The sequence below is a fragment of the Gopherus evgoodei genome, chromosome 1 (genome assembly GCF_007399415.2).
Source record: "Gopherus evgoodei ecotype Sinaloan lineage chromosome 1, rGopEvg1_v1.p, whole genome shotgun sequence".
NCBI classification, from domain to species: Eukaryota; Metazoa; Chordata; order Testudines; family Testudinidae; genus Gopherus; species Gopherus evgoodei.
In genome coordinates, this window is record NC_044322.1 from 96,984,133 (window position 1) to 96,997,208 (window position 13,076).

The 13,076-nt window shown below is 44.2% G+C and overlaps 1 protein-coding gene across 1 annotated transcript in view; it reads left to right on the forward strand.

Moving 5' to 3' along the window:
• IPO5 (importin 5) overlaps nt 1-13,076 on the forward strand; it is an 88,478-nt gene that overhangs the window by 59,575 nt on the left and 15,827 nt on the right. Inside the window, exons 22-23 of the mRNA XM_030567694.1 lie at nt 1,248-1,370; nt 2,880-3,099. Of these exons, the coding sequence (XP_030423554.1) occupies nt 1,248-1,370; nt 2,880-3,099 (343 nt within the window). The remainder of the gene's footprint in view (nt 1-1,247; nt 1,371-2,879; nt 3,100-13,076) is intronic.

The window sequence follows — 13,076 nt, forward strand, 5'->3', positions numbered from 1 at the left end:
ATGGAGAGGTAACTTACGTGGTACAGAAAGTGGAGTTCTTTGAGATGTGTTCCTATGGGAGCCCACTACCTGCCCTCCTTCCCTTCTCACTGGACTTTGGTGATTGAGAAGGAACTGGAGCAGCTGAGAGTCTCATCCCCTTATATCCAAGCACAAGCATATCTAGAGAATATGTATGAACACTAGAAAAATTCCAGTCAAGAGTTCATGGATACACACATGTCCTGAAGCAGAGCCTCCTTAGTGGGGCACATCTCCAAGAGCTTCAGTTACTGTACAAGGTAGTTTTTCTTACTGATTTTAAAAATAATAACTTTTTAAAGTAACATGGGTGAGTTAACGTACACACCAAAGTTTATTTTGGACTTTGGTTACTTCATGACAGTGCAGAAGTAGCCTGAAGTTGCAGTCTCCACTTTGTCCTGCAGGGCAGCTTGTCACGCTGTGTGAGATGTGAAAATATTGGCATGCTAGTAGTGTGGCCATCAGAGGCTAGACTCAGTTGACATTTTGCTTTCTGTCTGTTGCTATGGCTGTAATGTGTAGAATAGGAGTGGAGCACTGATTAAAGCAACCATACTGAGAGTGATAAAACTCCCAAAAGGAGTCAGAGGGGATCTTGCTAGGGCCAATTCTTCAATCCTCACATAAGTCCCATTTAAGGTGTGTGTGTATGTGAGAGAGAGAAAATCTGCAGGATTAAGCCCTTTAATTCATTGTAATTTTGGAGGGTAAAGATGCACTATGCAGGGGGACAATAATAGAGAATAAGAGGTTTCAAATTGTCCAGGTTATTGCAGCAGAAGGAAGGAAGAGCTCAGAGTAGAAAACAGGCTATAATATAATTGATGTCATTGTAAAGACTGAGGCATCAGGAAGCTATAGGAAAGGTCCTCATCTAAGGGGGTTGCTTAGGGAAACAGTCAGATTTGATTCCATGGTGCAAAGTGGCTGATGTCATAGTAAAATGTTTTGTGTTTTTACACTTTTGATAGTGCATTGTTACTCTCTCACTTCTGAAACAAATCCTTCTGACGTAACGTAGTTGGGAACCAAGGTGAAGTAGTTCTGTCACTGGATAGTGGTATAAATCTTCTGAATTATTTGTGTCTAGTTATCAGAAAGTGTCCAATTTAAATTGCTTTAGTTCAAAATTCAGAAGTTTTAATATTTGATATGGTTTCTATCTTCTGAGATAGCAATAATATCAGAAGTATCCTTTCTGATCAGCAATTTTTTCTTCTTAGGATGACAGCGATGTTTATATTCTGACTAAAGTGTCAGATATCTTGCACTCAATATTCAGCAGCTACCAGGAGAAGGTGTTGCTATGGTTTGAACAACTGCTACCACTAATTGTCAATTTAATTGTAAGTATCTTGGATTCTTTCCATTTAAATCTGATTTGTTATGGTACATGGATAAGATCTCATGCTGGCATGGCAAATTATTTTTAGAGCACTGAATGCCTTGTTGTACAAAACATAGGCATGCTCTCCCCCAAGAAATTTATAGTCTAGACAAATACAATCAAACAAATTTGTCACCTGGTTCTTTATCATACAGCAGTGCATTTGTTTCTTTTTCACTAACCCTTCTGTCATAGATCATTGCTGATATGCTTCCCAGAAGTATTTTGGAGAGAGATTTGAAAGAGGAAGTGCACCAGGTAGAAGGAACTTTAATGGAACAAGACTCAAAAAAGAATGAGAAGGGGGTTAGTGGGAATAGTTAGGCATGAGATAAGGGGGTATAAAACTTCTGTATTCAACATATATTAGTCATTTATTAGTCTAACTCAGTGGTCAACAACCAATTGACGGCCATCGACTGGTCAATCCTAGAGGATCTCCCAGTCGATCATGATCTCCGGTGGTGAAGCATGGCCGTTGCTAAAGCAGACTCCCTACCCTGGCCCCATGCTGCTCCTGGAAGCAGCCAGTGTGGGGGGGAGAGGAGGGGCAGGGGTCTCCCTCTGCATGCTGGTCCTGCCTGCAAACCATCCCCGCAGTTGGGAGAGCTGCAGGGGTGGTGCTTGCAGAGAGGGGCAGAGCATGAGCCATGTGCCCCTGCCCCTCCCACCTCTGCAGGGACACGCTGGCCCCTTCTGGGAATGGTATGCGGCTGGGGTAGGCAGGGAGCCTATTTTAGCCTCACTGGGCCGGCCACCGACCGAGAGCTGCTGGAGGTAAGTGCTGCCTTGTGGGAGGCTGCACCAACTCCCAGTCCTGAGCCCCCTCCTGGAGCCAGCACCCCATGCCCCCTCCTGCATCCTGAACTCCCTCCAGCACCCCAAGCCCCCTCTCGTACCCCCAACGCTCTGCCCCAGCCTGGAGCCCACTCCTGCACCCAAACTCCATCCTAGAGCTTGCACCCCTCACCCCCTCCTGCACCCTTGCCCCAGGCTCAGCCCAGAACCCCCTCATACTGTGAACCCCCCAGTTCAGAGCCCGCACCGCCTCCCAAACCCCACCCCTGTGAAAGTGAGTGAGGGTAGGGGAGAACACGGGGAAGGGGAGGAATGGAGTGTGTGGGACAGGGCTTTGGGGAAGGGATGGAGTAGATCCTGGGTTGCCTTTCGATTCAAGAAGTGATCTTGGGCATAAAAAGGTTGGAGACTGCTGGTCTAACTGCTCTCCTCAAACTGCAAAAGTTACCTTTTGATTTTGTCTTTGTGGTGTTGCAATCAGTGTCATTAGAGGAACAGATTCCTATGTAAAGATTAAATTCAGGTCAACCCATGTAGCACTTGAAATGGAGCTTAAATTCCACAATTAAAAACATTTGATTTTGATATCATTCATCTTTTTGTATGCATCATGGCAGTTGATTAACAGTTACACTCTGAGGTGGCTTAGAAAATTAATTTTTTTACGTAGTGTCCACATAGGCCATGGCCAGACAGACAGTGGGGGTTATGCATTTTTGATGACATCGTAGAGCACTGCAGCCCATCCTCATTCAAATATGCTGAATACTTCCTGAGGCCAATGCTACAGTCAATATGTGACAACAGCCCAGAGGTTAGGCAAGCAGCTGCCTATGGTGTTGGAGTTATGGCACAGTTTGGTGGGGAGAGCTATCGTCCTTTTTGCACAGGTATGTATATTCATGCATTACTTTCTATTCCTGTAAAACTAACTCCAGAGATTATAATACTTATGCTAAAAACATGAGATTCTGCCAGGAAATGTCAACTCCATGTTAATGAATGATCATATTCTCGTATCTCCGGTATTGGAATAAAATGCCAGTGAGTGTTTTAGGGAGGGTGGTGATCAGTATTTAAGAAAAAAGGGAGAGGGGGGAGAGAATAGGTGACCTAAGCTATCCAAATTTGTGGTCCTATCCTGCTTAATCACATTTTTGTTTGCAAACACATTTGTACTGAAAAATGTAAAAACACATTCACTAAGCAATATTTTGCTCTTAAATAAGCACAAGTGTATATCCAGTAAAAAACTGACTTGTACACAGTAACTGACTTTATAAAAGATGGATGCAGCTACATATGTCTGAAAGCAAGATTGAGCCCTCTGCTTTGTATGTCTGGAGAAATTGTATAGAAACATGTAATAAGAAGGGGGCCTTAAGTATGATTGAAGTAACCTGCACTTTCCTTGTGTGTGAAGCAGAGGAATCTAACACTTGTGACTTAGAGCAGTTTAATAATTTATACTTATCACAGGTGCTTTTTCCTGAATTTCTGCTCTCTAACTCTAGCTGCATTTTGAATTTAGAAGGTTGAGCTACAACTGAAACAATCATAACTAAAAAATACTATCTTCTGGTGCTCTTCACACCAGAGCCAGTTAGGTTAATTTTTAAGGTGCTCTAGTATGGAGAAAGTAGTGCTGTAGTATGGAGATAGTGTTTTGTGTTTCATTTATCGTCAACTTCTTCAAATATCTGTTCTTAGACAAGACACTTCAATTAAATCTGATAATCCATTGGTTTAGATAACAAAAATGTAGTATGGACAAAATGACAATTGGCTCTGAATATTTCTGTAGGAATGGGCTAGAAATTTTGCATATTTACTCCACTTATCAACAGTCAATTACTGTATAATTTACATCATTATTAATTAAATTCTCCATCCTATAGCCCTCAGGGAGAAGCAGTAATGATAAAGAATTACCTATAAACTGCATTCTGTCTAATTTCAAGTATTAGGAAATAGTTATAGGTGGAAAAAAAGTGTAATGTGAATCTGTTAGATGAGCTTTGTTGTGACCCAAGAATCAGTTAGGAGTGAGTTGGGCGCGGAACCTGCTTGGTCTTAAATTCCTTAGTTTTGGAACTTTCTGCCAAAGGTTCCGTTTGGCTGCCTTTAATGAATAATACTTGCCGAAAATCAATAGTATTTCCATATCTTGGACTTAATTTTTTTTATCTTTTATCCTTATTCTTTGTACGGTATCTGGAAACTGATCCTTTTTGGCAATCGGTCACATCACCCCTGCAGACATTTGGCTTTCCCCTTCAGTTTGAGTTGGCCTAGTATATTTGAGTAGATTGGCTCTTTATTTTTACTTCACTTGATTTTACTGTATGGTTCACAGACACTAATTGTTAGGTATTTCAAGATGTATTAAATATAATTAATTTTAAAATGAATAAGTGTGCTGCAATGGAAAAATCATGCTGTAACTAGGCATAATAAAAATTGTTTGCATAAGAATCTGTGGATTCCCAAGGATTTAGTATTTCCATAGATTTTGCTATAGTCTTGTTTTCAGGTCTTCTTTGTAATAAATATTTCTCTACTGTTTGGTCCAGACATTGTTCCTATTATGGCTTTGGAATTACATGTAGAGATTTGTCACTCTACAACAGATTATGCAGCTGCAGCACCTGGTTTTAATTTGGACATTTTGGGCCCAAGAGTAGACCAAAGATTGGAATCTAGGAGATCCTGATAAATGGCAGGATGGTTGTGTTATGGAGAGGAAGAAGCACTGGAAATCCAAGATGAATAGGGTAGGAGGGGAACAAGGAAAATAGGCTGCAGGGAACAAATCTGGAGGCAAACTATGAAATCAGCAACTGAAAATGATTGTAGAATGATGAGGGGAGAAGCAAGTCCCAAAGCAAGCCAGAATATGATGATATACTTTTAAAAGGTACCACTGTATGTAGGTCTGCGGCCCAGAGAGGTCACTGAGTTTCGGTTCTAAAATCAGCACATGTTAATAAATAAGGCTATGTTTTAGTCACTGTTAGTTTAGTAAAAGTCACGGACAGTCATGGACAGTAAACAAAAATTTATGGCCCATGACTTTTACTAAAAGTACCAATGAATAAAACTTTAGGGGGCCCCTTGTGTGCTGGGGGAGGGTGGTCTGGCTTCTTTGGGGTGGGGGGAGGAATGTGTGGCGGCGAGTGGCCCGGGACCCCTGCTCGTGTTGCGGGTGGGGTGTTGGCAGGGCCGCAGGCTCCCTACCTAGCTCCGTGCATCTCCGCCACTCCCCCAGCAGCAACAGAGTTTGGATGTGGGAAGGGGTTGGGGCACCGGATGAGGTGAGGCAGGCTCTGGGTGGCACTTACCTGGGGGGCTTCCCGGAAGCAGCAACATCTCCCTCATTCAGCTGCTAGACGGAAGCATGGGCAGGTAGCCCTGCGCACTGCTGCCTTCTGTAGGCACTGGCCCTGCAGCTCCCATTGGCTGCCGTTCCCAGCCAATGGGAGTTGCCCAGCCAGCACTCTCCACCTAGCAGCTGAGCAAAGGGGATGTCACTGCTTCCGGGGAGGCCCCCAGGTACGTGTTACCCAGAGCCTGCCTGCCTCACCCTGTTTGGTGCCCCAGTCCCCCTCCACACCCAAACCTCTGCTGTGGGGGCCTGAGACTGCAGCGGCTGGTGCGCTTGGTGCAGGGGCTGCCTGAGCTGTCCCTGAGCCAGGTGCACCAGCCGCTGCACAAGTCATGCAGGTCATGGAATCCATTACCTTTTGTGACAAACTCGCAGCCTTTTTCAAAAGTGTAGTTCTGTCTTGGAGAATCTGTGGTAGTAGATTGAAACAGTTGCGCCATGAAAGAGCTGAACCTCTGCATGCACTTCAATGGAATGTTAATTTCACATCCTAATGTGAACAGGCTTAAAAATGAAGCCGTGACTGCTGGGTCTAACTTGGTTTGAGGTGGACTTTACTGAAGTGAGGTATTCAGAGTGAGATAATCTTTTCTAAGTTTAGTGAATATATGCGAACAGTGCTGTTCATCCACTCTACATCAAATAATAACTCCTATAAATGGTAAAAATATGGGCCTGCCCAAAGAAAGTTAACTTTTTAATGTTCATTGCCAAACACTAAACCCTTTCTTGAATTTAAAATTTGCCTGTCATCTAAAAATACATTCATTCTCCTATGGAATAACTACTTGTAAGGATCAATGTGTCCAAAAAATTCTATTTTCATTCCTAAATACTTACATCTATTTTACGTACATTGATTATATATGAAATCGCATAATAGAGCAAAATAGAAGCCATGGATTTCAGGAAGGTGGATTTTGGTAAGCTCAGAGAGCTGATAAGGTAAGATGTGGAGAAACTGGAGAAGGTCCAGAGAAGAGCAACAAGAATGATAAAAGGTCTAGAGAAAATGACCTAGAAGGAAGGCTGAAAGAAATGAGTTTGTTTAGTTTGGAAAAGAGGAGACAGAGGGGACATGGTAGCAGTTTTTAGGTATCTAAAAGGGTGTCCTAAGGAGGGAGAGAGAAAACTTGTTCATCCTCCCAGATGGCTCTTTTTGGTTCTTAAAGCCTGACATGTCCAGGAAAATATGGATGTATGTTAACTCTACCTAAAGTGGTTTTTTATAAAAAGATGGGCCTGAACTAGAAATGAGCTCCGTTTCACATGTGTAGGTCCCTGCCATGCCCTGGGGGTGTGCTTAGGTGACCAGATGTCTCGATTTTTATAGGGACTGTCCCAAATTTGGGGTCTTTTTTTCTTATATAGGCTCCTATTACCCTCCCATCCCCATCCTGATTTTTCACACTTACTGTCTGGTCACCCTAGGGTGTGCACATGTGTGGGTCTCAGCTGCTCCCTGCCCCCCTCATTGAAGCAGATGTGCAGGGTTACTGCCCTGGGAAGTGCAGGGCACCAGTGGATATAGGGTTGGCTGCAGAAAGGGCATGGAGCGGGGCTAGCTGGAGGCCAGGGGTGCAGGGCTGGCTGTGGGCAAGGCAGGAGGGTGTGGGGTTGGCTGGAGACGGGGTGGGGGGCTGACTGGAGGTAGGGGCTGGCTGTGGGCAGGGTGGTGGGTACTCACGGGGAGAGCGGCTTGGAGCAGCCCAAGCAGCAGGACGCAGCCCAGGCCCAACAGAGCAGCTGGGGACCCACCAGGCAGCAGCGGGAGCCCCAGGGCCAGGGGAGCAGTAGCAGCAACAGGGCTAGGCAGCGGCCTGCATGGCTCACGCAGTTCCCCTGGCAGCCAGAGGAGGAATTACATCACTTCCCGGCCGGAGCCCATCAAAGCCGCAGCGTCCCTTTGCAGGGAAGTGGGTTAACAACTGGTTCTAAAACTGCTTAAAAATTTAACAACTGGCTTGCATGGACCAGGAGCTCACCACTGGTTATAGTGGACCACAAGCTAAATATGAGTCAACAGTGTGATGCTTTTGCAAAAAAAGCAAACATGATTCTGGGATGTATTAACAGGTGTGTTGTGAACAAGACACAGTCATAAATGATCATAAGAGCGGCCATACTTGGTCAGACCAAAGGTCCGTCTAGCCCAGGATCCTGTCTTCCAACAGTGGCCAATACCAGGTGTCCCAAAGGGAGTGAACAAAGCAGGTAATCATCAAGTGATCCATCCCCTGTTACCCATTCCCAGCTTCTGGCAGAGGCTAGGAACACCATCTCTGCCCATCCTGTCTGATAACCATTGATGGATGTATCCTCCATGAACTTACCTAGTTTGTTTTTTGAACCCTTTTATAGTCTTGGCCTGCAGAATGTTCTCTGGCAAAGAGTTCCAGAGACTGACTGCTTTGAATGAAAAAAATCTTCCTTTAGTTTGTTTTAAACCTGCTGCTTATTAATTTCATTTGGTGACTTAATTCTTGTGTTATGAGGAGTAAATAATTATTTACTTTCTCCACACCAATCATGATTTTATAGACTTCTATCGTATCCCCCCTTAGTAGTCTCTTTTCCAAGCTGAAAAGTCTGTCTTATTAATCTCTCCTCATACGGAAGCTGTTCCGTACCCCTCCTAATTTTTGTTGTCCTTTTCTGACCCTTTTGCAGTTCCAATACCTTTTTTGAGATGGGGCGACCACATCTGCATGCAGTATTCCAGATGTGGGTGTACCATGGAATTATAGAGGCAGTATGTTTTCTGTTTTATCTATCTCTTTCTTAATGATTCCCAACATTCTGTTTGCTTTTTTGACTTCTGTTGCACATTGAGTGCATGTTTTCAGAGAACTATCCACAATGACTCCCAAGATCTTTCTTGAGTGGTAACCATTAATTTACACCCTATCATTTTATATGTGTCGTTGGGATTGTTTTTCAATGTTGATTACTTTTTATTTATTAACATTGAATTTCATCTGCCATTTTGTTTCCCAGACACTCAGTTTTCAGAGATTCTTTTGTAGCTCTTCACAGTCTGCCTGGAGCTTACCTATCTTGAGTAGTTTTATATCATCTGCAAATTTTGCCCCGTTTGTTTACCCCTTTTTCCGGATGATTTATGAATGTATTGTAATGGACTGATCCCAGTATAGACCCCAGGGGAATACCATTATTCACCTCTCTCCATTCTGAAAACTGACCATTTATTCCTACCCTTTGTTTTACTATCTTTTAACCGGTTACCAATCCATCAGAGGACCTTCTCTCTTATCCCATGACAGCTTGCAAATAACATCAGCTTATAAGGTAGGGGAAATTCAGGGCCTTACGGCTGATCTACCTTATACAGTGTTCCATAAAATTAAGGTGACTCTTTGGAAGGAACTTGGGGTGCAGCCTAAAATTGTTTCCAGTTTTCACTTAACTGGAAGATGAATCAATGGATTTTTTTCCCAAGACCTGCTTTGGAGGGAAGCTAAATTTTACACTATGGATGTAGTTTGGGCTCTTTCATGTGATCTGGATAGCACAAGACTCTTCAGGAGCTCCCCCAGACTGTAGCCTTTGCAGACAGTATTAAGAGTCAAGCTTTTTCCACCCAAAGATTGTCTACGTAAATATCCAGCTGTTTTAGAATGTGATAGCTAAGTTAAATCCACCCAGGCAGGTTAAAGCCTATTCCATCCGGGATCAGGCAACCTCCTTGAGAAGCATTCCTATTTCAGAAATTTGCAAGATGGCTACAGGGGATCAGTCCACACTTTTATCTAGCACTGTTCCTTAGTTGACGCTTCAAGATCAGATGTCCTTTTTCATAAAGCAGTGCTACAATTTTTGTTTAAATACGACTCTCAGACCCACCTCATAATTCTGAGGTAACAGCTTCCTAGTCACCAGAAGAGGAATCCATGTTGAAAATCACTTGGAAGTAACGTTTGATGGTCTTCAGTAACTGGCTCTTCAAGATGTGTTGTCCAGATGGATTCCACAACTCACCCTACTTACCTGCTTCTACAGAATATTATAGCTACAGTATGCTGTACTACTGGCAATGGAGCTGAGGAATTGTTGGACCTGCTCCATTTTTATGTTCGGGGAGGGGGCCATGCAAACATCCAAGATGCAGGCACAGTCCCAATGGACACTGATAGCTAAAAACAATTTGTCATATGCCTGGGGTGCATGTGCACCAGAAGTGGAATTCATGTGAACACAGTTAGTGAAGATGACTGTTTATTCTTCGACTAATTGTTCCCATGTGTGCTTCAGTTCAGGGTGTGCATTTGCCCATGCGCTTTTGTGGGAGATTTTGTCAGCAGCATCCGTGGGTCTGCTCCTTCACCTACACATTCTTGTACTCTGAAGGAAGGATTATAGGGAAGAGTGGACCCACTGCCACTCCCGATTCCTGCTCAACTGCTTGTGGCTCAAGATGGAACGTTGGGTGTCACTTAGCTGTGTGGGTAACTTGCTAATTTTTCTTACTCTTTTTAATATTTTCTTCCTAGTTTTAGCACAATTTGTGCTGGGGGGAGGGGTCCCCTTCTCTCTCTTTTTCCCCCCAATTTGGGCCTATCATTCAACATAACTTGTTAGGAAACTCATTCAGCATAGCCTTCCATCTGTAGCCTTTCCTAACCACTTATGCCCAAGACTCCAGATTTCAAGCACTGTCAGACCTGCTCACAGATCTTTCTCCTGCAGCAACAGACATTCTAGCTGCCTCTGCTGTCTTGATAAGACTCACGCCCCTTTCAAATGTAAGATCTGCACTGCATTCAAAGGCAGATTTAAACTGAGGAGGCTAGAGTAAAACTCCTTCTTATAAAACCTTCTTTGAGACCTACAAGATCTGAGGTGCCCTCCCACCCCATCCTTCCCTGGTACATCAGCTTCAGCTGCTCAAAGCACCACAGTGACCATGGGGGCCCTTCAGAGTCTTCCAGACCACCAAAAAAAGACCCTATTCTCCAGAACAAAAAACAAAAGGAGGGGGAAGTCACCTTCTCAAACTCCATCTAAAGATACCTCACATCCTGGTATGAGTACTGTATCTTCTATCCTCCTCCTGGTACAAAGACCCCAGCACAGGTTCAAAAGAGTTCTCTGAGTACCAAGCAGCCAGCCAGCCAGCCAGCCAGCAGCAAACAGGAGCATCATCGGTACTGGACTCAGTGCCTCTGAAGCACAAGAACTCCTTAAACACCTACGAGCCCAAATCTTCAGTACAGTCTCTGGTACTTCCCAGTGTGCTGACTCCCGAGGAACGCTATCCAGATCCATGGTACCATCTAGGTTCCTCTCTCACGAAAATGTTTGGTTCTCAGAGTCTGAATCGCTTCTCAGGTTATTGGTCACTCACTGGCTCCCAGTACCAACACAACCACTGGTACCAACACCTTGCCCTTCTGATGGTTCATGCACTCATTGTTAGGTATCGCTTCAGGGTTCCTCCAACTACCTTTCCTCTTTTGGGATATGTCCTGAGGAAGACGCTCCCAACGGGAGATACACTTGGCAACACTGGCAGGATCAATCTTGGAGTACTACCCCCTTTTCCTTACATCTAACCACAGTGGACTTATTGGAAACCATAGGCCTCCTAATGTGAGCAGTTTTAAAGGATACTCTCATGTAAGAGAGCACATTAGGGAACAGCAACCACCAACACCAGGTCTTATCCCACACAGGGATTCTCCAGAGGAGTAGAAGCTAATTGCAGAAGTGGCCAACAACCTCCTTCCCACAGATCTTTCTGGTCACTAGACACAACTCTCCCCCCTTCCCACTGCCTTCCAGTGCAGATGATTTCAGGGCCTTCCAGGAATTTATTAAAAGGATTGCAGAAGCCTTACAAATCTTGCTAAAGAGATACAGGAACATCAACATTTCTTTCAGGACATTCTCCAAGGCAAAATCACCTTGCCCATCAACACTGATGTCACCAGCCCATGTGGTGTGATAAACTCCAGCTACCATACCACCCACTTGTAAGAGGACTGATTGAAAAGATACTGTATTCACCCCCAAGGGCTCAAAGTACTTTCTTCCACTGAAGCCCCACCTATTTGGTTGTTGATGCTGTTAACAAAAGGAACAGACAACACCACTGTCTAGATCAGTGCTGTCTGACAAGGAGCTGAGAGGGCTAGATCCTTTTAGCTGAAAGAGTTACCCCTCTGCCACTTTGCAATTCAGAGTAGTCAGCTACCAAGCCCTGGTGGCAAAATATAATTTCCCAAAATATTCTAAGTTCTCGCATTTTATTGAACTTCTGTCATAGGACTAGGAGGAGTAGTTTCAAACCCCCATCACAGATGATTGCCAAGGCCTCACTCAATGCTGCCAATGCAGCTATGCACTATATGGCTATTGGTATAGTCATGTGTTGAGTTTTTGGTTCCAATCTTCCAGCCTACTCCAAAAAGTAGAAAACACTGGAGAATCTTCCTTTCTGGGTCTTAAGCTGTTTACTAATATTGCAGACTGGTCCCTCCATTCACAAAAAGACTTCTGGGCATCATTGCAGTCCCTCAGCATCTACACACCTGCAGCAAAAAGAAAATTCAGTATGCTGGAAATGCAGCTCCATAGGCTTGCCCAGTCCACTGTAGCCCACGAGATTTGTGGAACCTCTTAGAAAGAAGCCCAGATTCTCTAAGAAAGGGCTATCCTTCAGTTACATAAGTGTCTGACTTTCTCAGAACAGTTGTTTTGACCAATTGGTCAAGAGTCATGACCTGTCTCCCATTCCAGACCATATGTTATACCAATCCCCCCTCAACACCGCATGGTGCTCCTTTCCCATTGCCTGCCTAAGAACTTATCACCTCTGACAGATGGATCCTGGAAGTGTTTTCAGTGGGCTGTTCCATTCAGTTCAATCGCCTCTTCCCCATCCTCTTTCCATCCCACTTCAGGTATGCTGCTTATGGGACTCTCCTAAAACAGACAATACAGTCCCTTCTAACTATGGGGGCGATCAAACCTGTTCCACTGGACTTCATCAGAAAAGGAGTACTTAGTCCCCAAGAAGAATGGATGTTGGAGACAGGACATTGAAACTCTTCATCTTCTTCCAGCATTTCAGAATGGTAACTCTCAGTAATAACCCCCTTTTGATCTGGGAGATTGACTTGTCTCTCAATCTTCAGGATGCTTATTTTCCTATATGTACCCCTCACGCAGGTGTTTCTTTTGTTTTAAGATTGGCAGGGACCACTCCCAATACAGTTTCCTACCTTTTGGCCTTTCCACCACCTTAAGGGCCTTTATCCAAGTTCTCTTAGCTATTGTAGCCCATTGCCATATCTGTCTTTTCCTGTCTGGATGACTGACTTTCTGAAGGATCCCTTGTTTCTGAAGGTACAGTCAGCAACCGGCAAGGCCCTATCACTGTTCCACTCTTTGGGTCTCTGCCTCGATGGAGAAGTCTGCGCTGAAACACACACAACAAATAGACTTCATAGGGGCCACTCT